Consider the following 26084-nt stretch of genomic DNA (forward strand, 5'->3'; position numbering starts at 1 on the left):
AGGTGTCCTCTGCTGCAGGATCTAGGCAGCCCAGGGAGAACCTGGCTGTGGAGGGCCTAGAGCTGTGTAGAACCCGCGCAGATGATGCCACAGGGAATTGGGAAGGTTTCCTGTGCTCACTGTGCTCCCAGGCTTACTCCAGCCTTTCTGCAAGGAGAACCTACTGTCCTGGTCTGGAGGTAGCAATGACCCTCAGCATGGCCTCAGAAGCTGTCAGACTTTGGGATGCACCAGGTGCAGGAGGCAGCTTCCTCAGCACCATCAATATCTTTTGCTTCCCCTTTGTCTAATCAGCAGAGCTGAGGATGCACCCGGGGAGCAGTGAGCTCCTCACTGGTATGCGCCTTTCCCTCTGGAGGAGTCAGGCCACCATGGAGTGGCCCACCTGACACTAAGGGATGTCTGTAATTGTCCATCCAGCTCCACCCCGTGCAGAGCCCTACCTGCTTCCCCGGCCCTATTCCAGGGCCTGTTGCATGAGAACGTTCTTGGAGCAGAAGTTACCCCCCCTGCACCCCACAGGGCCGACAGACGAGGTTAGTCAGCAGTGTAGATCTCAGGAGCCCATTGCCCTACATTTGAGAAGCCTCCACATTTGCATCTGTGATGGCTACATATAGCTTTGGAGCCCCTAGCTTCAGGGCACCCCTTCCTCCTGCCTGTCCGACCGGCACATCAGAAGCATTGAGCATTTTCCAGCCATAAGGAGCAGTCCCTGCCTGAAGTGTTCATCTCTGGCATGTCTGCAGCACCATGGCGTACAGTGGTGAAAGATCCACGCCCGATCCGGACAGCTGGCTGAGGAATTGCCTCTGGGTTGCATTGTACCCATCGGACATTCAGCCCTCTGCTCCCGGCTTTGGGTGGGTGGAGCAGCTCTCAGGGCGGCTCAGGAGAGAACTTTGGGAGGAGCTGCCATCAGCGCTACAGCCACGTGCCTCCTTCAGCCCAGGCCTCTAGAGTCGTGCCAGCCTGAGAGCATGGTCCGCTCCTTCTGGAGCCGACGTGGAGACACACCCTCTTACGCGTCTGCTCTTCTGCCAGCCAGCCAGGGGCTGTGAGGGTTTGCACATTGGCTTCTCTGGGCCAGGTAGATGACATCTTCACCAAGGCCCATTCCTCAGGAAACCCGAGATTGCCCTGGGTGTGAGTCTCAAAGAGCAAGCGAGCGAGCGAGCGAGCAAGCCCCCACCAGCCCCCAGAAGCACCTAGGATGTCTAGGACAGATGATGGTGCAGGGCAACTTACCATCCTCCCACAAACAGCCCTGGGGGTGAGCAAAGACCCAAGTCAGCAGCTTTGGGCCCTCTCAGGCTCAGGGGCCACAGCTCATGGAGAATGAAACAGCCCAGCCCAGTCAACACAGGCATCCGGACATTAGGCTGTCCCTGAGCCAGACCCATGCTGGGGCTCTGCAGGCGGCCCAGGGAATAATGATTCTGTTGGTGTTCCCGCAGCTCCCTGGTCACAGGCAAGACCAGCACTGAGGTGGTTGAGGTCTGCGCCCAGGTGCACTGGGAGAGAGTCCAGGCAGTGCTCCCTGGCCTGTGTCACTAAGACTGTGGCTGCAAAGCACAAACCCCGTGGACCTCCTGTGCCTGTTGGGCTGGCAGAGGGGTTTGCAGCACGGCTCCATGGCCTGGGAGTGCAGACCCCCACTAAGAACAGGGACCAGCGAGCCTGGCGCCTGCCTGCTCGAGAGAACGGTGCCACTCCCTCTTTGGAACGTGGTCCCCTCCATGAGCATCATCTGCAGACAGGCACCGGACCTGCCCCCTGTCACTGTCCCGGCTGCTGTCAGGGCCCTGGTCGTGCAGCCAGCTGCATAGCTCACCAGCCATCGTCTGTCACATCTCCATCATTGAATGGTCAGGCGGTGCAGTGGTCAGATTGGCTGAACACGCTGAAGTGTTTCATAGCCACAGGGATATTCATCCACAGTGTAGAGATGACCGGGAGCCCTGAACCTTAATTTATCTCCAGCCTCCACTTACAGTGGCTAGCGTCGGTGTGCGGTGGCAGGGCTGTCACTGTGGAGGTTATCAGCGTGCTCGGCGAGCGGCGAGCTTGTGGGAATGGGTGGCTAGGGAAATACGACCCCCCTCACAAAACCCCCTGGGACCTCCTCGCATCATACTCCCTGTGACGGAATGCCAAGAACCCGAGGTTGCTGTCGGATGTGCCAGCGTCACTCTGGAGTCACGCCGAAGCATGGCCAGAACGCGGCCATGTGACTACCCCGGTGTGTATATTTGTGTGCCGGGTGCGGCTCATGCCCACTGTATGCCCAGCTGGATGGGTGGGGGTGGGTTCTGCCCAGTGACGGGGCACAGTGCATTATGCAGGTCACCCCAAAGGGGTGCTGCTCTAACCTCCCACCCCCTCAGCTGCTTACTTTTACCACTTAGTTTTGTCCTTCCCTAGCGCGCCTCCAGTTTTCCCTTTTGAAGAATATTAGTTTCTATGGAAACAATTATTTCCTTGTTATAGGCAGCGTCAGCAGCAGCTCCATGTGCGATGTAAGATCAGGGTGTGCAGTGGTGCGGAACTGGCCCAGGAAGACTTTACGTGTTTGCTTGGTTTTGTTTGTGGTGTAGCAATATTTGGAGGAGCTCCACCAGGATTGCTCACACCAGGCAGTGGAGTCGCTCTTGTCTTACAGCAAAATGTCTGTTGCTGGGTCCACCTGCCAAGTTGTTGGATGTGTGCATCACCGAGGTACCAGGGTACAAATACAATGGCAGGGTGGACTTTCCTCAGGCTACTTGCACACAGGGCCATTTTCCAGAGCAAGTTACAACCAGGGCCAGTGGAAATGGCTGTAAACCAGATTTGATTGCTTGCACTAAGTGACAGCTTAATGCAGCACCTCTGACAAGGCAGTCACTGGAGCGCCTCAAATGCAGCAGTAGAACTTGCTTGGAAGGAGAGTTAGTTTACTAAAGTACGTGCACGGTGCCCCTTCCCTGCTGAGGTGAACTCTTTGGAACAGGGTGGGTTCACTTTGGGCTCCATAGAGCCCCAGGTGTGTTGTTAGCTCTTGAGACAGAATCATGAATCATCTTGCCATTGGCTGGCACTTGGCGCTGCCGCTGGAGTCAAGTAGAACTCTGGTCTGGGCTGGGATTTGTACTTGTTCGGTGTTCCTCATCCCCTCCCGGCAACTGCTGTCTGTCGGCTCAGCCGCAGTCCTGGGGCTGGATGGAGTCTTCCTACAGCTCTCTTGGTGCAACTGGAAACCCTTGGGTTAGTGTCATTCTTACCGATGTCCACCCAGTGCATCCTGGGTCTTCCTCAGCTTGGTGTTCCGCCCCTCTGGTCTCTACTGCTGGGTGTGCGACCCTCGACACATGTCCAAGCCCTTGCAGCATCCGGAGCAGCATCACCTCTTGGACCAGCCATTGCCCTAGTTCAATTTTTCTTTCCTACGGTCTTGGAGCTCCCCGTGTTCTCCGTCCACTGCTCCATCTCTAGTCAGTGTCTTTCATTCACCAGTGTTCTTTGCTGGCTGCCGTTCCGACCCACACAGCAGTGCCAGTCGGACAGTTCCCTTATGGACATGGCTTTGCCTTTGTATCTTTATCTTTAGCCTTCCAGAGCTTGCAGGGATTTCCAAATGCAGTAGCTGCCAGTCCAGTTCTGCTTTGTCTGTCACTTCCCAATTACCATCTCTGGACTCTCGTCTTAGAAGGCGCATGGCTTTGCTGCTTGTTCTGTTGCTTTCGGCCTGCCCTTGTGCACTGCTTCCTGGTCTGAGAGATTTAAAAGGCCGCGGTTGTGCAGAATCATAGGTTTGAAGCTGTTTTTTAAAGATTTTCTCCAATTAAAATGTTTAGAGTGGGGTCGGGGGCAGACAATGGAGGGTGTCAGGCAATGATTATTTCATGACAGTAAATGCTGACATCTAATCCTTTCCCATCTATGAGTGGAACAAATTTTGTTATGTGCACCAACATGGGAGTGATGTGTGGTGGGTGTGCAGCCAAGGGACTTGGAGTGTGGGGCAGGGCTCAGGGCTGGGGCAGAGGGTTGGGATGGGGGGTGAGGGGCCTGGCTGGGTGTGCAGGCTCTGGGGTTCGGAGTGTGGCTGCTGTTTGTCCTAGGTGGGGCCCAGCCAGGCTGTTTGGCCTCCTTCCTGGCTGTGAAGTGCAACAATCCACCCAGTCCCCAGAGGCCTGGCACCCTGGCCAGCAGCGCCTACGACGAGGTCGTCTGCAGCTGGACGTGAGTGTATTTGCTGCTATGCCTGTTTGGGCCTGGGTGACTGAAGCTTGGCCCCATGTTCCTGCCGCAGGGGAAGCAATGGCGAAAGAAAGTTCTTGCACCGACTCCAGCCCTGATTGGGCTGGGCTGTAGCCACCTGCTTTTCCTCCAGGCACCCGCCTCCCAGCTGGCGTCAACACCGCACAGGTCGTGCCAGCTGGCACAGCACCCACGTCACTGGGGCCAAGCTGAGCCCTGTGGGCGCCATTCTGGCACCACAGAATTCTCTCATGACTCCAGGGAGACCAGTCTCCAACTCCCTGGCTCCTGCACTGACCTGAGCACTGAGCTGTTTGCTGGGGCCTGCAGGGAGCACCATGGGGCCAGGGCTAAGTCTGCCGGCTGGGGTCTCTGCTCTGACTCGACTCATCAGGGTCATTACAGTAACGAGTAAAGCGCCAGGGAGGCAGCTGTGACTATCACGCCAGCCGCTGATCTGCAGATATGGGAGTTGCAATAACAAATTAGCCCTGATCATTAGGAAAATTGCCCCATCCCCACGTTGGCCCTGGAACACCTGCTGCCACGTCTGTCTCCTCTCACACAAGGCCGGTGGGTGGTGGCCAGCACTCCTTTGCAGTCCTCTGTCCCCAGCCAGCCCCAGCCCCAGCCCCAGCCCCAGCCTGGGTTGTCACCAGTGGCCTTCAGACCCACACACCCACCAGGGCTCAGCACTCCTGTGGCCTCCCCTGTTCATTGCTGAATCAGTGTTCGTGGCATGGTGCATTCTGGGCCAGGTGCAAAGCAGGGACCAGCAGCATGCAGCAGCTCCATGCAGCAGCTGCACAGGTCCTGCTGTGCAGGGAGAAGGTTGCTGGAGTTTAAACCCACCTGTGTCTGGGTGCTGCTTAAAGCGGAGCCCTGGCCAAGCCATGCTGCGGGCGGGATGCTCCTGACCACCTGCCCACCACTCGCCACTGCAGACGTGCTTTGGTTTGGGTGGCACGAGCCCGGGGGCACTTTGATCAGGAGGCTGGCACTTGTCTCCTGGCATAGCTGAGGCTGCAGAGCGCCCGTCTGCACTGTGGGCAGAGCGACGTTGGGCAGTGTTGGCAGTGAATCTCCTTTGTCAGGATGAATCAGTGTCGACCTTGGAACTGGGCTGAACTCTTATAGCAGTGACAGGACTCAGCTTCCCTGCTCCCAGAGGTCAGGGCCCTGCCTGCTGAGCTAACAGTGAATCACCAGCAGCAGTGCAGGGAGCACGGCCTCAGCTAAGCAGCTCTGATCCTTCCTGGTAGCAGGCAGCACCAGCCGGCTCATTACACTGGTTAGCATTTTATGCTGCCTCGGAGGGTCTCCAACCTCCGCACAAGCGTCAGGTCAGCCCCGAAACTCAGCCCCTGCCATAAGCAGTGTCTCAAGAAAACAGCTCTGTTCCTCTGCAACCTGCCCAGCAGAGTGGGACTGAAACCCGGCTCTACCACTTCCTGTCTCTGCTTTAAGCTTGAAGCCTCCTCCTCCTCCTAAAGAAGCAAGGAGCAGCGCTGGCTGCGTCTGCCCTCGGGTCCCAGAGTGAGTGGGGGTAGCACAGATAGACTGTGGAAAGTGACCCTGGAGGTCTCGCTTCCTGGGCTGTTTTGAATGAGTTGCTGGAATGGATCCAACCGTTCTAAAGCTGAGGCTGGCACAAAGCGATGCTGGCGGCTCCGGCCTCGCCGTGCAACACCCTGGGGACCCTGCGGCTAGCGAGTCGGGGAGGGGGCATGCAGTGTCAGCTACGCGCTGTCTGGAGCGCAGTGGAAGTCATGGTGTGTTGGTGCGGGGGCCAGCAGGAGGCGCTGTGAGGCTGTGGCAGGTGTTAGATGGGCGGGAGCTCTCAGCTGTCCCAGCGGGAAGTGCTGGAGGATTAGGGTGGGTGTGGGTGTCTGCTGGAGAACCCTTGGCCCTTTCAGTCCCTGCAGGGCGGCCTGGGGCAGTGGCGGAGGATGTTGGCCTGGCCCCAGCTGCTCAGGAGGATGGCTCCCTGGCGGCGTGTCTCAGCCTTTCTGCAAAGTGCCCGTGTGGCCCTGAGGGCGTCTCGCAGGCCTCAGCTCTGTGCCGATTGGCCTGAAGGTTAAGATTTACTGGTCTGTGGGTTGGTGGGAGATGGCATCTAGGAGGCTCCTTTGTCCTTGGGCTGTCGCGCCCGTGTTCCCCGCAGGGCCAGGGCCGTTCCACGCGATGCTGCACAGGGCTAGGGCTGGGTCAGGGGAATGCTCTCCTGTGTAGACTCCCCAAGCTGCTTGCTATTCCGACTGTAATGTCACCTGCTGCATGGCAGCCTCACCCCCATTGCGTGGGAGCCACTGCAGCCCTCAGGGTCAGGTGCTGCTCGGTGCAGTCCTGGGCTGTCTTCAGGGTGAGCCCAGGTGCAGGCCAGGCTGGGCCTGGGGTGTCTGGGGGAGGGGATGCGACGGGGTAGGGGCCAGGCCGCGCCTGGCCTGTCTGGGGGAGGGGAGGGGAGGGGAGGAGATGCAATGGGGGTGGGGGCCAGGCCAGGCCTGGTGGGCACAGCGTGGGCAAAGCCAGGCCTGCTGTTTTCCTGCTCCTCCACTGCCAGAAAGCCCCTGGAGGTGAATGTGTGCAGACACCCCCACAAACCTGAATCACACTTGTGAGCGTCTCTTGTGCCTCACACGTGGGCAAAGGCCATGGTGGGTGTGGAAATGAGACCCTGGAGAGGCCAGCCCCAGGCTGGCAGTCGGGCACCTGGTGCAGGCTGTGAGGGGAGGGAGAAGAGGCACGAAGAGAACAAGGAGCTGCAGGGGGGACGCACGGGTCAGGTTGCACAGTCTGCAGAGCCCGGGGGGCCGTTACCTCAGCTGCTGGGCGGGCTAGCTCAAGCTGCTGCTGCTCAGCCTGTCTGTGGGCCGGTCTCTGGTTGGATCCCTTCCGGGGGCCATGCCGGTGCCCACTGCAGTCCCACGGAAGCTTTCCCCTGTCTCCCTGGCCCTCCCCCTTGGTGCCGCAGAAGCCTGTGCAGGGAGGGTAGCAGTGCCGCTTGCCATCTGGGCGTTGAGTCATCAGCCCGCCGGTATGTGACGGAGAGCAGCAGAGGCAGCTGGCGGCTCCTGGAGTCCTGGCCAAGGCTGGGACGCAATGGGGCAGCCGCCAGCATTTGGGCCTATCTCCTCAAACGTTGCACTGGGGCTGGGGCTCGGGCTCCCCAGGCGGGCACAGAGTGACAGGAGAGGGGTGTCTGGCCGGGGGGCTGTGGACAGCATTGCCCTGGAGGGTGACCTGGTCTGTCAGGGCTTTACTAGGGACCATCTCTGGCAAAGCATTGGGCTCTTTGAGACCCTGGCAGGGTAGCGAAGCCGATGGCAATGCGGGGAGGAAATCACTAGCAGGCGGGAAGGTGCTGCCTTTGGAGAGCACAGCAGAGCTGGCAGGCCCCTTCCAGGCGGTGCATCCCCCAGCACTGCAGGGAAGCGGTCTCTGCCCAGCCCAGGCAGCAGGTAGTGCAGTGGAGGGAGCTCTGGGCAGCTGGGGAGAGGGCCTGGCTGTGCTGCTGGAGGGGAGGCGAGTGGCCCCAGTGTGTGGTGAGGAGGAATCACACTTGTGGGCCCAGCAGAGGAGACAGGCAGTCGAGTGACAGGGCCCTGCCTGCCACTCCTCACCCAGCGGTGGGCGTCTCTCCCAGATATGGGGCTCCTGGGGCCGGCCAGGCTGGCAGCTGTCATCCAAGTGGTGGCACCTCCGGGATTCACTTAGGTGAAGGTCGCACGAGCAGCCACAGAAGCTAAACCCACGGGGCTCCGACAGCTGAGCCAGGCTGGAGAGCTACATCCTGCTCAGGCGCCAGGCGCCTGTAAGTTCCTGAGGGAGGCAGAGCAGTGTATCCCAGGACCCAGACAGCCTCAGTTCTGCTGGTTACTGGCTGGTTCCCTGTGGGTGAATCTCTGCCCTGCTTTGTCCCTCAGTTTCCTTCCTTCCTTCCTTCTAGCTCTGGGTCTCTCTCAGAGGAAAGCTCAGGGGCAGAGAGTCCATATTATAAAAACTTCCTGGTGCTGTGTCTCTTACCCACTTCCCAGGCCCCGGCACCCCAGTATTTCTGCACCTCCCAGTGTTTATCCTCCCACGGTGCCTATCATTTGGATTCCGGGCATTTGGCAAGAACTCTGGCTGGCTAGCTCTCTGCCGCACCTCTGGGAGCAATGGAGGCAGACACAGAGAGAGGGCCGAGGCAGGAAGGCAGCTTGGGAAAGCTGTCAGAGGGAGAAAAGGGGGAATTGGGAGCCTGAGGCCCAGTGAAAGGCCAGGGCCAGGCTGGGGCAGGGCAGCTGGAGGCAGACAGGACTTTGATTTAGGCCCATTGAAAATAGAAAATGGTATTACATCCACTGGCCATGTAAGCACATGGTGGGGACGGCACCAGGCAGCCGCTGGGCTCACTGTGGGTGGCTGCTTAGGGGGCGGTATTGCCGAATGAGCTGAGAGCTGCACCGTTGGAAACGAAGATTAATTCCCAGAGCCCACTGGGCTGGCCTGCTGTTACTCATGTGCCGTGCGATTGGCTGAGAGGGGTGGGGTCTCGAGCCTGCCCAGGAGGGCAGGATAAAGAGTGGGATAAAGGGACATTTGCCTCAGTTTCCCTGTCTTTATTTTGCTCCTGGAGTCTGGGCAGCATAGGTACATTGTGGGACGAGACTCCAGCCAAGTTTATTGCAAAACAACTGGTAAATGTCTTTGCACAGGGAGAATGAAACATTTTAAGTAGAACACCAGTGGTCTGGGGGCGTGAAAATAGCCATTGACAACCTGGCAAAAATATACAAAGCTACTAAAATTCTCCTGCTTCCAGAAGGAGCCCAAAGAAAACCCTTTCAGAGTTTGCCACCTCTGTGTAGCATCCCAGGACACCGCAGGCTCGGCTACGGGGGGCGGGTAGGACCAATGTAATGTAAGTTGGAAAGCGGTTTGTGATGGCTCATTATTGCTGTTGCTGTAGCACCTTGGAGCCCCATTGTGCCAGGTGCTGGACAGACAGAACACAAAGACAGCTCAGCTCAGATGTCGTTAAGCAGGGAAGACAGGGAGCTGTTTGGATGCTCATCTGTTGGGTTAAGCCCCTTTCATTTCCCTTCGGCTTACCTCTTTTGGGAACAGCTTCTAGCAAGTAACCTGCACTGCGTGCCTACAGCTGTGTCACGCACCTGCTTTCCTTTTGTGTCTCAACAAGGCCTGTGTGATTCAGGCCAGCCTGGAACACAAGTAGGGCTCAGGGAGGTAGGGTGATCACTACGCTGTGATGGGGCCAGGAAGCCCTGTGGGGTGTCACACTGAGTTCTCTGGCTTCCAGTCCCAGCATCACTCCCAGACGTGCACAGCCAGGCCCTGGTATGCTTAGCCCATGGGCTAAATACAGGCATGCCAGCCTGTCCCTGGCACCTCCTGGGCCTGGGAGCATGTGACTGTGGGAGAGGGAAGCACTTTGCTCCCCTCTCCTGGCTGCTCACAGGAAATTCTTTTTGGAAATTTGTTTGTGTCCCAAGTCATGGGGAGATGCTGCAATTCACGTGTTTTAAAACCTCTGAAAAATGCCCCTTTGGAAGTCCCTAAAGGGCCTGATGGAAAGGCTTTAATCTGATCAGCTCAAACCAACAGACTCCGGAGCGGTGGAATTAACGACCCAGGAAAGCTGCAAGGAAATGCCGCATTCGGGACCATTTCCCATGGAGATTCCTTCTGCAGCACTGGGCTGCCCGGCAGTATTTGATTTCAACAAAGCAGAGTTTGCTGATGGAAACCGGCTCTGCCAGCGAGCTCCGGTGACAGGACCCTACTGGCGCTTTCTGAGGCTGTTGCCAGGGGGATTAGCTGTTCCTGCTCCTAGTGCTAACTGTCCTGGTTCAAGTCTGGCTGTCGCCCAAGCCAGGTCAGTTACAGCTCCGGGGAGGAGGGAGACAGCTGCTGTGCAGGAACACAGGCATTAGGTGGGGAGGAAAGGTGACATGGGGGGATCCAGTCAGACAAGGCTGTGACTGTCCCCCTTTGGAGAGTTCTGAGGAAGGCCACAGCCTGGCTCTGCCACCTGGCAGTGCAGAGGCTGCGGGGGGGGCAGCAGAGACATGACGGCCTTTGTCCTGGCGTGGGCCTGGCCTGCAATGGCAGGTGGAGAGGAAGCTGGCCTGCTCCCCTCACCAGCCCTGGCTCAGCAATTCAGAGGCTGATATGGGCAGGGGCTTGGCAGCGGGGCTGAGCTTAGTAGAGTTGCTTGCAATGGCTCAGGGCTGGGAAGAAGCTGGGTGGGACCTGGAACAGGATGGAGGCAAAAGCAATAGCGTGCGTGCAGTGGAGAGGAAAGGGGACGTGAGCCGCCGTGCTGGGAAGTCCCCCCAGGTGGGCAGTGCTGGCCACTTACAGGGTGGCTGGGGATGGCAGCACACCTGGGGCGTGGGGAAGGTGCTCCCAGCAGGGACCCCCCCTCTGCTTTCCCCTGGGGCTGCCTCAGGCCAAAACTACCTCCTGGCTGGCAACCTCCTGTCTCCTCCCAAGGGGCTCCAGGGGTCTGAATGAAAGTAGCCAGCCAGCCCCTCCCACTGCATTATCAGCTCTCTCCCTCCAAGGGCAGTGCAGAGCAGCTGGGTTGGTGGCATGGGTGCCACAGAGCCCGGGGCAGGAGGCGTGGTCGGGGCGTGGCCCAGGGCGAAAGTGTGTACAGAGGGTTGTTGGCTCCTCCCGGGGCACAGGCCCCGCTGGCTCTGTGGAGGCGCTGCCAATGAGGCAGACAGAGGCAGCTGCTGCACACGATGTGAGCCGGCTGCCAGGCTGGAGGCTGCTGTCTGCAGGACGTGGCTGATGTGTCACCACTGATCAGTGATTTCCTGCCCTCCCCCCTTGCCTAACGTGTGGGCAGCCAGGTCTGACCAGGGCTCCCTGCCCCCCCCCCCCATGCCATCCTGTCCCATCCCATCCCTCAGCTCTCCAGGCGGTGTGAAGGGCTGGGTGGGCGCCATCTGCCTGTTCCTGCCCGGGCCCAGGAGGGGAATCAGGCGCCCACGTGACACTGCCTGTCACCTTCCTGGCACTTGGGCGTTCCCTGGTAGACACCCCTCGGTGCTCAGGAGCCCACTTCTCCACGGCCCAGGCCCTTTGCACTCCACTGCAGGACAGCATCTTTGCCCTCAGGGCCAGTGGCTCTGACCTCCCAGCCCTGACCTGGGCCCTGGGCTGCAGGGCACCCACTGGTCCCTCTGCCCTGCGCTCGTGAGAGTAGATGACAGACCCTGGTGCGGCTGTGGCCCAGATCTCCAGAACTTTGGGCCCAGTGCAGGGCTGTGCCTGGGCCCTGCTGGGTGATCTGCGCTGGGCGGGCTCACAGAGCCCCTGCAGCCGAGCGGCAGCGTGGCAGGGAATTGAGCTGTGATGGGGGAGCTGTCACATCCGTTTAAAGGAGCCGCTCGTCTCATTTGAATGGAAATGGAATTTACTCCTGTTTGACATAAGCCAATTTGGATGAAAAATCAGAGCGTGAGGAGAGGGAAGTGGGCTGGGTGGGTGTAAAGCAGAGAGGGAAAGCGGCAGGGCTTGACTCCCAAGGAGGCAGCATTGTCTAGTGGTGAAAGCAAGGCAGGCTCCCAGCTCCCTCCTAGCTTGCTGTGTGAGTGTGGGCAGGTTCCATGACCTCCCAGAGCCCTGCTGGGCAGGGCGGGTGTATGATGCTGCACCGCATGGTATGTCCCCAGGTGAACAGGACACACGCTTCTGCCTGGCCTCAGCGAGTGGATACGAGGGTGTGGCTGGGGTGTGCATGCCCCTTCCTGCTGGGGCGGCGGGCTGTGCAGCGGAGCTGTATTGCCCTGCCCTGTGCCCAGGTCAGCACACCCAGCCAGCAGTGCCTGGGGAGGTGAGTCAGTCCCCGCAAGCCAACGTGACATTTGCAAACGTCAGACAGGCCAGAGAATCAATAGCGTTTAATCAGCGTTGGGCCCAGCAAGATGACACCGCGCCGCTCGGTAAATGTTATTCTAAAGCAAACGCCCTGGGCTCTCATTGCTGGAAGCACACGCTGGCGGTGGGGCTCTGGGCGCCCGGCCTGACAGAGAGCATTCGACTGGGAGGCAGCCGGCTGGTGCTGCTGGAGCCGGTGGCGTGTGGGCCATTGCCATTCTCTGTGCAGCAGGGCACAGGTGGGCTGCGGATGTAAGCCCCAGGGTGTCGGAGTGGCAGCATACACCTGGGCTGGCATTCCTCCAACATAGGGACAGCGCCAACAGCGGCAGGGTGCAGAGCCCAGGCCTGCATGGTGCATGGTGCACTGGTGGCATGAAGCTGAGCTCCCCTCTCCCACCAATGGGCTCTAGAGGAGCTGCTGAGCACCCGACTGGCAGTGCCAGCACCTCAGAGAGGGCACGTGGGGCTGGCACCTCCCGGGGCAAAGAGGGCTGGTTCCTCCTGTGGAACACATACAGCTGGCTCCTCCCAGGGGACACCGGAGACTGGCTCCTCTCAGGGGACATGTGCTGCCCACCGCTCTCACTGTCTGTTGCATGGCATCTCTTGGGCAGACAGCCTTCCCTGCCAAGCAGAAGGGCTCAGTGCGGCCATTACTGGTGTCCCGGTACTGCTGTAGCGAGGTGGGTTGCAGGAGTGGGATGGCCAAGGCGGGAGGCGCTGTTAGCTGGAGCTGGCTCTGAGCAGGAGAAACACCTCGAGATGTTGGAGCAGGAGCGCTGGGTGGGCAGGGCCCTGCTGCAGTAATGGGGGAGCCAGGGGGGCTGATCTGGACACAGCAGCCTGAAGAACCTTTTCTGGCAGGAGCTGGCTGGAGTCTGCATGCAGGGCACACCCGGCTGGGTCTGGAGCTGGCTGGGGTCCGCGTGCAGGGCACACCCGGCTGGGTCTGGAGCTGGCTGGGGTCCGTGTGCAGGGCACACCCGGCTGGGTCTGGAGCTGGCTTGGGTCCGCGTGCAGGGCACACCCAGCTGGGTCTGGAGCTGGTTGGGGTCTGCGTGCAGGGAACACCCGGCTGGCTTTGGAGCTGGCTGGGTCTGCGTGCAGGGCACACCCGGCTGGGTCTGGAGCTGGCTGGGGTCCGTGTGCAGGGCACACCTGGCTGGGTCTGGAGCTGGTTGGGGTCTGCGTGCAGGGCACACCCGGCTGGGTCTGGAGCTGGCTGGGTCCGTGTGCAGGGCACAGTCCGGCTGGGTCTGGAGCTGGCTGGGTCTGCATGCAGGGCACACCCGGCTGGGTCTGGAGCTGGCTGGGGTCCGTGTGCAGGGCACAGTCCGGCTGGGTCTGGAGCTGGTTGGGGTCTGCGTGCAGGGCACACCTGGCTGGGTCTGGAGCTGGCTGGGGTCTGCGTGCAGGGCACACCCGGCTGGGTCTGGAGCTGGTTGGGGTCTGCGTGCAGGGCACAGCCCAGCTGGGTCTGGAGCTGGCTGGGGTCCGCGTGCAGGGCACACCCGGCTGGGTCTGGAGCTGGCTGGGGTCCGTGTGCAGGGCACACCTGGCTGGGTCTGGAGCTGGTTGGGGTCTGCGTGCAGGGCACACCCGGCTGGGTCTGGAGCAGGCTGGGTCCGTGTGCAGGGCACAGTCCGGCTGGGTCTGGAGCTGGCTGGGTCTGCATGCAGGGCACACCCGGCTGGGTCTGGAGCTGGCTGGGGTCCGTGTGCAGGGCACAGTCCGGCTGGGTCTGGAGCTGGTTGGGGTCTGCGTGCAGGGCACACCTGGCTGGGTCTGGAGCTGGCTGGGGTCTGCGTGCAGGGCACACCCGGCTGGGTCTGGAGCTGGTTGGGGTCTGCGTGCAGGGCACAGCCCAGCTGGGTCTGGAGCTGGCTGGGGTCCGTGTGCAGGGCACAGTCCGGCTGGGTCTGGAGCTGGCTGGGGTCCGCGTGCAGGGCACACCCGGCTGGGTCTGGAGCTGGCTGGGGTCCGCGTGCAGGGCACACCCGGCTGGGTCTGGAGCTGGTTGGGGTCCGCGTGCAGGGCACACCCGGCTGGGTCTGGAGCTGGCTGGGGTCCGCGTGCAGGGCACACCCGGCTGGGTCTGGAGCTGGTTGGGGTCCGCGTGCAGGGCACACCCGGCTGGGTCTGGAGCTGGTTGGGGTCCGCGTGCAGAGCACACCCGGCTGGGTCTGGAGCTGGTTGGGGTCCGCGTGCGGGGCACACCCGGCTGGGTCTGGAGCTGGTTGGGGTCCGCGTGCAGAGCACACCCAGCTGGGTCTGGAGCTGGTTGGGGTCCGCGTGCAGGGCACACCCGGCTGGGTCTGGAGCTGGTTGGGGTCCGCGTGCAGGGCACACCCAGCTGGGTCTGGAGCTGGCTGGGGTCTGCGTGCAGGGCACACCCGGCTGGGTCTGGAGCTGGCTGGGGTCTGCGTGCAGGGCACACCTGGCTGGGTCTGTGGGCGGATGTGGCTGCTGCAGTTCTGTTTAGTGCCCAGTGCAGGTTCTCTCCTGGTTTCAGGAGCGAGCTGGGTTCTGAGGAGTGAATGGAACTGAGTCAGCGGCGGCAGCCACAGACCGGCTGGGCCTGTACCCAGTCCCCATGTCTGCTCTGTCTGCCCTATGCTGATCCCCCTCACTCCTGGGAGGCCTGGGAGCCAGGGAAAGGGCGGCTGGCTCCCCAGGGGGCTCCCCACTGGAGGAGCCGGCCCTGGGTAGGGGCACAGCTGGTGCTTCCAGCCCTGGCTGCATGAGCCCTCCAGCTGTTCAGAGCTCAGCTGGTGCAGAGAGGGCACTGCCAGCTCCATGGGGGAGCCCAAGGGGTTGTGGGCTGAGGATGCTGTGAAGCAGGTGCTGCCACCGCCTGGGGGACCTGGGTAATGGGTTCATGGAGGCTCTGCTCAGCGGTCCATAAGCCAGCGGGGTGAACAGGCACCTGGCCAGCTCAGCCGCAGCCTGGGAGGAGCAGCAGAACCCTGGATCACTTCTCACTGCCAGCTGTGCCGGTGAGGAAGGGCCTCTCTCAGCCACCTTCGCCCATGGCAGGCCAGTGGCCCCCACCCGCCCAGGGGTACCGTGGGAAGGTGTCAGTGTTCCCCAAGAGCTGAGCACTTGGGCAGCCTCCCTGCCCACAGCTGGCAGCCTGTGTTTGTGCAGGTGGTGCACAGCTCACAGGCCTCAGCACACACAACACAATTATTCCACACAGGCATGGCAGAAAGTTGAGGGAGCCCTGGTGGGCGTGTCAGCAGGAGCGCCATGCATGGGGATCACTTAGGGGCCCACTCGGTGGGTGCACATCTGTTTTACCCCAGGGTGTCCCTGTAGGCCAGGGGCACTGCAGGGTTACACCTGTGTGTGTCAGGCGTGTCATGCAAGGATGCCTGGGCCCAAGGCGGTGCCAGCTGCACCCACTTCTCTGCCTCTCTGCAGGCCAGCAGTGCTGATTAACAGATCCAAGAGGCAATTGTTCTGCCCGGTTCCCATAGCTACCATCGCAAGCACATGGCACGTCTCCAGGGCAACTGCAGGGGAAGCACGCTTTGTTGCCAAGGGAACCGATATAATTGTAGTGCTTTTAGGAAGAAGGGGAGTTGAAGAGAAGAAGGAGGCGGCAGCGTGAAATTATTCATGGGAGCAGTGTTGGGGGCAGGCTTGGGAGGGTGTAGGGCAGCGGGTGGAGCAGAGAACCAACACACACAGGATGGGGTGGACGGGTGTAGGGCAGCAGACAGGGTGGGCACACAACACACACAGGACAGGGTGGGCGGGTGTAGGGCAGCAGGCAGAGGTGGCACACAACACACACAGGACGGGGTGGACGGGTGTAGGGCAGCAGGCGGGGGTGGCACACAACACACACAGGATGGGGTGGGCGGGTGTAGGGCAGCAGGCGGAGGTGGCACAGAACATGCAGGGGACGGGGTGGACGGGTGTAGGCCAGCAGGCGGAGGTGGCACAGAACATGCAGGGGACGGGGTGGGCGGGTGTAGGGCAGCAGGCGGAGGTGGCACACAACACACACAGGATGGGGTGGGCGGGTGTAGGGCAGCAGGCGGAGGTGGCACACAACACACACAGGACGGGGTGGACGGGTGTAGGGCAGCAGGCGGGGGTGGCACAGAACATGCAGGGGATGGGGTGGGCGGGTGTAGGGCAGCAGGCGGGGGTGGCACACAACACGCAGGGGATGGGGTGGGCAGGTGTAGGGGAGCAGGCGGGGTGGGCACACAACTCACAGTATGGGGTGGGCGGGTGTAGGGCAGCAGGAGGAGGTGGCACACAACACACACAGGACGGGGTGGACGGGTGTAGGGCAGCAGGCAGAGGTGGCACAGAACACGCAGGGGATGGGGTGGGCAGGTGTAGGGCAGCAGGCACAGGTGGCACAGAACACGCAGGGGATGGGGTGGACGGGTGTAGGGCAGCAGGCGGAAGTGGCACACAGCACGCAGGGGATGGGGTGGGCGGGTGTAGGGCAGCAGGCGGGGTGGGCACACAACACACACAGGATGGGGTGGATGGGTGTAGGGCAGCAGGCGGAGGTGGCACACAACACGCAGGGGATGGGATGGGTGGGTGTAGGGCAGCAGGCAGAGGTGGCACAGAACACGCAGGGGACGGGGTGGACGGGTGTAGGGCAGCAGGCGGAGGTGGCACACAACACACACAGGACGGGTGTAGGGCAGTAGGCAGGGTGGGCACACAACACACACAGGACGGGGTGGGCGGGTGTAGGGCAGCAGGCGGAGGTGGCACAGAACACGCAGGGGATGGGGTGGACGGGTGTAGGGCACCAGGCGGAGGTGGCACACAACACGCAGGGGATGGAGTGGGCAGGTGTAGGGCAGCAGGCAGGGTGAGCACACAACACACACAGGATGGGGTGGGCGGGTGTAGGGCAGCAGGCAGGGTGAGCACACAACACACACAGGATGGGGTGGGCAGGTGTAGGGCAGCAGGCAGGGTGGGCACACATCACACACAGGACGGGGTGGGAGGGTGTGGGGCAGCAGGTGGAGGTGGCACACAAAATGCAGGGGACGGGGTGGGCAGGTGTATTGCAGCAGGTGGGATGGGCACACAACACACACAGGACGGGGTGGACGGGTGTAGGGCAGCAGGCGGAGGTGTCACACAACACGCAGGGGACGGGGTGGGCAGGTGTACGGCAGCAGGCGGAGGTGGCACAGAACATGCAGGAGACGGGGTGGACGGGTGTAGGGCAGCAGGCGGAGGTGGCACACGACACACAGGGGACGGGGTGGACGGGTGTAGGGCAGCAGGCGGAGGTGGCACAGAACACGCAGGGGACGGGGTGGACAGGTGTAGGGCAGCAGGTGGAGGTGGCACAGAACACTCGGGACGGGGTGGGCAGGTGTACGGCAGCAGGCGGAGGTGGCACAGAACACGCAGGGGATGGGGTGGGTGGGTGTAGGGTAGCAGGCGGAGGTGGCACAGAACATGCAGGAGACGGGGTGGGCAGGTGTAGGGCAGCAGGCGGAGGTGGCACACAACACACACAGGATGGGGTAGGCGGGTGTAGGGCAGCAGGCGGAGGTGGCACACAACACGCAGGGGACGGGGTGGACGGGTGTAGGGCAGCAGGCGGAGGTGGCACAGAACACGCAGGGGATGGGGTGGGCGGGTGTAGGGCAGCAGGCGGGGTGGGCACACAACACACACAGGATGGGGTGGACAGGTGTAGGGCAGCAGGCGGAGGTGGCACACAACACGCAGAGGATGGGGTGGGTGGGTGTAGGGCAGCAGGCGGAGGTGGCACAGAACACGCAGGGGACGGGGTGGACGGGTGTAGGGCAGCAGGCGGAGGTGGCACACAACACACACAGGACGGGGTGGACGGGTGTAGGGCAGTAGGCAGGGTGGGCACACAACACACACAGGATGGGGTGGGCAGGTGTAGGGCAGCAGGTGGAGGTGGCACACACGCAGGGGACGGGGTTTGCAGGTGTAGGGCAGCAGGAGGAGGTGGCACACAACATGCAGGGGATGGGATGGGTGGGTGTAGGGCAGCAGGCGGAGGTGGCACACAACACGCAGGGGATGGGGTGGACGGGTGTAGGGCAGCAGGCGGAGGTGGCACACAACACGCAGGGGATGGGGCTGACGGGTGTGGGGCAGCAGGTGGAGGTGGCACCCAACACGCAGGGGACGGGGTGGGCAGGTGTACGGCAGCAGGCGGAGGTGGCACAGAACATGCAGGAGACGGGGTGGACGGGTGTAGGGCAGCAGGCGGAGGTGGCACAGAACACGCAGGGGACGGGGTGGGTGGGTGTATGGCAGCAGGCAGAGGTGGCACAGAATACGCAGGGGACGGGGTGGGTGGGTGTAGGGAAGCAGGCGGAGGGGGCACCCAACACGCAGGGGACGGGGTGGGCGGGTGTGGGGCAGCAGGCGGGGTGGGCACACAACATACACAGGACGGAGTGGGCAGGTGTAGGGCAGCAGGCAGGAGTGGCACACAACACACACAGGATGGGTGGGTGGGTGTAGGCAGCAGTCGGAATGGAGGCAGCCCCTGCCCCACTCTGGCTGGAGACCTGGGATGTTGGCAGAGAGCTCTGTTGGTTTTCAGGAGTTCCAAGTCCCCACCTAGAAAAACAGGCACTACGCGCTGTCCCTCGGGGTCAGGGGTGCACAGCAGAATTCCCTCTGAGCTGAACACTTTGGCTGCGCCCAGTAGAGATTCAGGTGCTGCCCAGCTGTTTAGCAGAGCACCCACAGCCAGCAGTTTGTGTTTCTAAAGGGGGTGTACGTTTGGACTGTGTCCCGTCTGGGTGTGGCTGTGTGTGGGGGGCTGTGCTCTGTTGGTGTATCCTGTATAGGTGCAGCTGTACAGAGTGTCTGTGTGTTCTGTAGATGTGTCACGTCTGGGTGTGGCTGTACAGGGGGTATACTGCAGGTGAGCCCGTCTGGGTGTGGCTGTATAGAGGGTATGCTGTAGGTGAGCCCGTCTGGGTGTGGCTGTACAGGGGGTATGCTGTAGGTGTGCCCGTCTGGGTGTGGCTGTACGGGGGGTATGCTGTAGGTGTGTCCTGTCTGACTGTGGTTGTACAGGGGGTATGCTGTAGGTGTGCCCATCTGGGTGTGGCTGTATAGAGGGTATGCTGTCGGTGACCCCGTCTGGGTGTGGCTGCACAGGGGGTAAGCTGGAGGTGTGCCCATCTGGGTGTGGCTGTACAGGGGGTATGCTGTAGGTGAGCCTGTCTGGGTGTGGCTGTATAGGGGGTATGCTGTAGGTGTGCCCATCTGGGTGCGGCTGTACAGGGGGTAAGCTGTAGGTGAGCCCGTCTGGGTGTGGCTGTACAGGGGGTGTGCTGTAGGTGTGCCCATCTGGGTATGGCTGTACAGCGGGTAAGCTGTAGGTGAGCCCGTCTGGGTGTGGCTGTACAGGGGGTAAGCTGTAGGTGAGCCCGTCTGGGTGTGGCTGTACAGGGGGTAAGCTGTAGGTGTGCCCGTCTGTCCATGTCCCTTGTAATCAGCAGCCTGTGCTGGCCCAGATGGGCACCGCCCCTGCTGCCTGCTCCCCGCCAGGCACCCAACAGCTGCGTCCCACGCTTCAAGAGGCTTTTGTCCAGCCGGCCGCGGGGAAATGCAGGGCTGGGGCAGCTGAGGCGGTGGGGCTGGCTGGGAGGGGGGACTCCGGTCTCTGTGGAGGGGCAGCAGCGAGCGAGTGTGCCATGCTCAGAATCGGGACGATCCTGCCCTCTGTCCCTCTCGCCAGGTTTCCCCGCCCGCGCCTGGGGGAGTGGGATGCGAGGCCGCAGTGCCCGGCTGCGCCCCAGGGGCGCTGTGCTTCACACATCTGATTGGACCAGCCTGGGCCAGAGCGGGGCACGCCAGGGGCTGGTGCTGCTCAGTGAGGTCCAGGACTGGCCGGCTCTGTGGCAGACCACGGCACCAGGACGAGCAGCGCCTCCATCTGCTGGTGCCAGGGGCGCTCCCTTTGCCAAGCTGATCCAAGTCCCTGGGGCAGAAGATGGGCTCCCTGGGCAGGAGGTGGCCCCAGCCCTCACCCCTGCCACGGGCCGGACGGGAGCAGAGAGACTGCCCGCGTCCAGCTGGAACCAGGCCCCTCAGAACTCCCCGGGGTGTCAGTCTGACTAATTGGTTCGTCTTCCTGCTGGCAGATCCACCAGGCCAGGCCCGGGCCCGGCCATAAAACTAGTGGAGTGAGGCAGCCACCCGGAGGAGTGCAGGTCACGGCTCAGCGCCTGGGACAGGCATTAGCTTTATGAACCAGGGGTAATTGGAAGCAAACCGTTGTCATTGGGCTCCCGCAGAGGAGATGTGCAGGGGAAAGTTTGGGCCAGCGGCTGCCTGGGCCCTGGTCTGCCACACGGCTATGCAGGAGGCCCATGGCCTAAACCACCGGGCTGCTCACCCCTTCCCAGCCTGGGTCAGGCCCCTGGAGGGGCTCAGAGGAGGCCCTTGGTGTGCCGGGGGCGTGAGTGGCCAGCAGAGCTGGTTGCAGACAGGTCTCAGCTGATGCCCCTATGCCTGAGCTGTAGCCCTGCCAACGCTCCCATTCCCCTGCTGCCCCCCTGGCAGGTCCCTGCAAACCCCCTTCCCGCCCAGCTCTGCCAGGGCCGCTCTGTGCTGACCTGCAGCACTCTGGGTTTGTCGCCTTCCTGGGCCTGTAATGCAGGAGATCAGTCCCCTGTCACAGCTGGAGCGGCTCTGGCAGCCCAAGCAGAAACACAGCAGCATGGGCCGAGGGGCTGCACTGTGCACGGCATCTCTCTCCACTTCGCCCAGCTGCCCGCAGCGCCGGCGTGTGCGGCTGTGGCCATGTGTGCCGTTGCCAGGCGGTGTGGGCGAGATGATGGATGGGAATCCCCACTGTCCCATCATCTGTCATCCTGAGGAGCCCAAGGAGAGTTTAATTGACTGTAATAGCCAGCAGATGACATCAACGGCTTCTGTTCATACGCAAATCAGTTGCGGAGCTGGCTTGGCGGGAGGGAGGGAGGGAGGGAGGGGGGCTGCAGTCCCTCCGGAGGCAGTGGGTGAGCAGTGCGGGCAGCCAGACAGGCCATGTGTGGAGTAGCCAGTGGCCAAGGATTCCTGCTGTGAAATGCAGCCACCCCTGGGGAGAAGGGCATTTGCCTTCCCACAGCGTGGCCCCCCTTGCGCCTTGGACCGCACATGGCCTCTGGGCCGTGGTGGGGCACGTGCCGTTAGAGCAGCAGGCTGTCCCCCATCTTCTGCTGAACGCCCCAGGGTTTGCTCCCGGGGGAAGACAGCTCAGCTTCCAAACCTGTGGGTCTTGGTGGCCCGAAGCCTCCCCTATGCTGACGTGTCCTGTGTGTCGGCTGCTCGGGAGGGGGCACGCTCACCTGGGCTATTTCACTTTTGCCCCTGGCCAGTTTCACCTCTGGTGCTGCCCGAGAGGAGCCGGAGTAACCTCTTCCTGGCCAGAACTGGGCTTTAATCAAGAAGAATTGCTTCCCCCAGGGACCCCTAGACCTGCAAGTCGTGGCTCCCAGGCACTTTCGATTCCTTCTGTGGTGTGTAAATTCCTTTCTTTGGGCCGACAGGATCCTCTGGCAGCTGTGGGGAGCTGCTGGCTGGAGAATGGGCCCCGGAGCCAATGTCCTGAGTCTCTCCCTGCTTTGCTGTCTCTGTAGGAGCACGTTCAGCTCAGGGCAGGCTGACCGGGCAGCACCCACACTTTGCAGGGGCTGCACTGGGTGTGGTCAACGAGCGGCTTCTCAGCTGTGTCAGGCGGCGGCAGGGTGACTTGCGAAGCCCTGGGGAGGCTTGAGAGGGGACTGGATCTGCCCCAGAATTTCCCTCAACTGCAGGTCTGTGGGGTTCACTGCCCTTGCCTGGGGCATGCCCTTAAGGACCCCAGGTGTCACGGTGCCAAGGGAAGCAGGGAGCAGCTGTGGGGGCCCCCGGCAGATGCTGAGCTGCTGTGGTACCTTGCCCTGTGCAGTGGCCATGCCCCCAGGCATTGCCTGGCAACAGACAGGTATGACTGGCCTGACCAGCCACTGATGCCCAACAAGTCAGGCCCCGATGCTCCATCCCAGGGGCAGTGAGTGCAGAATGCAAGGCAGGCTGGCCAGGCGGGGGCAGGGCTCACTGGCTCCCCCCGTTCATCCCGCCAGGCCAGGCCAGGCCCCTGCTGCCGCCAACTGAGAGGGTCACAGCCCCAGCACAGAGGTTGAATACCAGCAAGCTCCACCCCCACCCCCTCCCCCACTGTCCTAGCTTCGGCGAGTGGGGGCAAGCTTAGCAGTGCCTGTGGGGAGGGGGCTGCCCTGGGACAGGGCCATGCCTTCGCTGCAGCCGGGCCTGGGGTGGAAATGGCTAGCTGGGATCCTGCTTTGCCAGGCTGCTTGGGGCAGGGGGCTTATACCAGTCCCCCCCAGAAGGGCTGTAGGTCGGTGTGCTCTGAGTCCACCCCCCTTGCGCGCACGCACGCACGCACGCACACACCCCGCCCGCTTGAGCCCCAGGCCAGACCTCAGGCAGGTTCTCTGCCTGGTGTCTCCTTTCAGTCTCTGCCCCAAGATGCCCCACCTACATCTCTGGCCCGGGAAGAAGCTCTAGTCCCCTGTGCTGCCCACCTCGGCCTCTGGCCCTGAAGCCACGCTGGCTGAGGCTTACCCCAGACCCTGTGGCTCTGCTGTACAGGGAGGAAGCTGGCCCCTGTGACATCAATGAGTTCTCCATTTACTGGAGCTGGGGTAACGGTGTCCCACCCAGCGAGGCCCTGGGCCAGGGCCGACTTCCTGATGCCTGAGCTGGGGGAGCTTTTGACCTGCCACTGCCGTGCTCCAGCTGGGCCAGTCATGGGGAAAGCCCCAACTGGGCAGCTAGGCCTGAAAGGAACAGATCATGCTGGTGGCTCCTGTCCCAATGGAGCCTGCTGTTCAGCCAGCCCTCGCCCCATCACCCTGCCTCCATGGGGCCAGCAGCCCAGCCAGGCCTGCAGACTCTAACCTCCTGCTCCCCATTTTGTTTTGCAGATGAATCGCCCCATCCAGGTGAAGCCGGCGGACAGCGAGGGCCGAGGAGGTAGCTGTTGTGTGAATATGGCTCCAGGCTGCTGCTCTTGCTGGGTTAGGGGCTGGCAGAGGGTGGGGAAGGGCTGGGCTGGGACTCACTGCCTTCTTCAGTTCCACCGTCCCCCTCCTGCGGCATTTCTCTTTAGCAGGGAGACAGGGTCTCAGGGTCTGCAGGGACTGAAAAGCTCTCAGAGTCCTTCACTCATGTCCCTGACGCTGCTCGGTGCCTGCAAAGCATGTGGCAAGTGGTGATCAGATAAAAAAGGGAATGTCTATTTATCCCCTCCCGCCCCCTCTATCTATCCTCTCCTGCCTCCTCTATCTATCCCCTCCCACCCCCTCTAGCTATCCTCTCCTGCCCCCTCTATCTATCCTCTCCTGCCCCCTCTATCTATCCCCTCCCGCCCCCTCTATCTATCTATCTATCCCCTCCCACCCCCTCTATCTATCTATCTATTCCCTCCCACCCCTCTATCTATCTGTCTATCCCCTCCCACCCCTCTATCTGTCTATCCCCTCCCACCCCCTCTATCTATCTATCTATCTATCCCCTCCCGCCCCCTCTATCTGTCTATCCCCTCCCACCCCCTCTATCTATCCTCTCCTGCCCCCTCTATCTATCCCCTCCCGCCCCTTCTATCTATCCCCTCCTGCCCCCTCTATCTATCCTCTCCTGCCCCCTCTATCTATCCTCTCCTGCCCCCTCTATCTATCTATCTATCCCCTCCCACCCCCTCTATCTATCTATCTATCCCCTCCCACCCCTCTATCTATCTATTCCCTCCCGCCCCCTCTATCTATCTATCCCCTCCTGCCCCCTCTATCTATCTATCTATCTATCTATCTATTCCTTCCCACCCCCTCTATCTATCTATCTATCCCCTCCCACCCCTCTATCTGTCTATCCCCTCCCACCCCCTCTATCTATCTATTCCCTCCCGCCCCCTCTATCTATCTATCTATCTATCTATCCCCTCCTGCCCCCTCTATCTATCTATCTATTCCCTCCCGCCCCCTCTATCTATCTATCTATCTATCCCCTCCCACCCCCTCTATCTATCTATCTATCTATCTATTCCTTCCCACCCCCTCTATCTATCTATCTATCCCCACCCATCCCACCTCTGCCTTTCAAGCATGGAAGGTGAGACCCAGCACACCCCAGCAGGGCGGTAGTACAGCACGAGGGTGTAAGCACTGTGTGTGCACAGGCAGTGTTTAGGTGTGCTAGACATGCGACATCGTTGCTCTCCAGGTCTTGCCCTTTAGAAGCCCCCCCGAGGTTCTCTGCTGGGCATGATCCTCGCCCCCATGCAGGGCCATGCAGGGCTCCTGCAGGCTGCACCAGCGCACCATGCATGGTATGATGAGAGCTGGCAGAAATCAGTTCTGAGTGTCGTTGATTTCAGTGTTCAGACTGTGGAACCTGGAACCTGGGGGGCAGGTCGCCTCAAACAGGCAGGAAAAGGGTTAGGGCAGTCGGGGGGAGGCTGCGCAGAACACACCAATTAGAAGCAGGCTTACTGAGCAAGCCAATAGGGAGAAGGTTTATTAGAACGGGCAACCAGGGCCTGATGAAATGCACCCTAGAATACTTAAGGAGCTAGCAGAGAAGGTAGCCACGCCATCAGCTGTCATCCTGGAAAAGTCCTGGAGAGATTCCAAAAGTTTGGAAAAGGGCAAATCGAGGTCTGTCTGTAAAAAGGGGAATAAGGACAACCCAGGAAATATGGAGCCGCCAGCTCAACTTCTGTGCCAGGAAAGGGAGTGGAACAAATAACTAAGGAATCCGTCTGCAAACACCTGGATGATAGTAAGGTGGTAGGGAACAGGCAGCATGGATTTGTGAAGAACAAATCATGTCAAACCAATCCGGTCGCTTTCTGTGATAGGACAGCAAGCCTTGTGGATGAGGGGGAAGCTTGGACTTCAGTAAGGTATTTGACACATGATCACATGTCCTTCTTATCAGTAAGCTAGGAAAGGGCAACCTATGTGGGGCTTTTATCAAGAGGGTGCATAACTGGCTGGATAACCAATGGCTCACAGTCATGCTGGAAGGGCATAACAAGTGGGCGTCCACAGGAATCAATTTTGGGACCAGTTCTATTCAATATCTTCATCAACAATTTAGATATTGGCATAGAGAGTACGCTTAGTAAGTTTGCAGATAGCACCAAGCTGGGAGGGGCTGCGACTGCCTTGAGGGATAGGCTTGTAATTCAGAATGATCTGGACAAACTGGAGAATTGGTCTGAGGCAAACAGGATGAAGATCCATGAGGACGAATGGAAAGAACTCCGCTTAGGAAGGAACGATCAGTTTCACTCACATGAGGGCTACTGTTACAACGACCCAGACTGCCGGCAACAGTATTCAAATGGGCGGTCTCAAAAATGTAAACTGGTGCTCATTTGCATAGTCACTTGCTGTCAGAGGTTGCTGCTGGCAGAAAAAAAGCAGGGTAAATGTGGTTCTGCCAGCAACCCACCCCCCCACTTTTATTGGCAATCTCTTACATCTGATTTTTCCAGGAATAAGAGGCTGCTGATAAATGGGGAGGTTCCCCCCAGCAGAACTACATTTACACTGCTTTTTTTCTGCTGGCAGCGGCCTCTGACAGCAAGCAAATATACAAATGAACATCTGTTTGCATTTTCGACAAAACCCACGTGCATACTGCTGCCGGCAGTTCGGGCCAGCATAACCGTAGCCACACAGAATGGGAAGCAAGTGTCTGGGAAGGAGTACTGCGGAAAGGGATCTAGGGGTCATAGTGGACCACAAGCTGGATGTGAGTTAACAGTATCACAACATTGCAAAAAAAGCAAACCTGATTCTGGGCTGCATTAACGGGAGTGTGGTGAACAAGACCCAGGAAGTCATTTTTCCTCTCTACTCAGCGCTCATTAG

The 26084-nt window shown here is 60.8% G+C and overlaps 1 protein-coding gene across 1 annotated transcript in view; it reads left to right on the plus strand.

Annotated features, from left to right (window-relative positions):
* Nucleotides 1-26084, plus strand: part of CELF6 (CUGBP Elav-like family member 6) — a 90584-nt gene that overhangs the window by 30751 nt on the left and 33749 nt on the right. Inside the window, exon 3 of the mRNA XM_075007278.1 lies at nt 23133-23181. Coding sequence (XP_074863379.1) covers nt 23133-23181 — 49 coding nt within the window. The remainder of the gene's footprint in view (nt 1-23132; nt 23182-26084) is intronic.

Source organism: Carettochelys insculpta, chromosome 12, assembly GCF_033958435.1.
Source record: "Carettochelys insculpta isolate YL-2023 chromosome 12, ASM3395843v1, whole genome shotgun sequence".
NCBI lineage: Eukaryota > Metazoa > Chordata > Testudines > Carettochelyidae > Carettochelys > Carettochelys insculpta.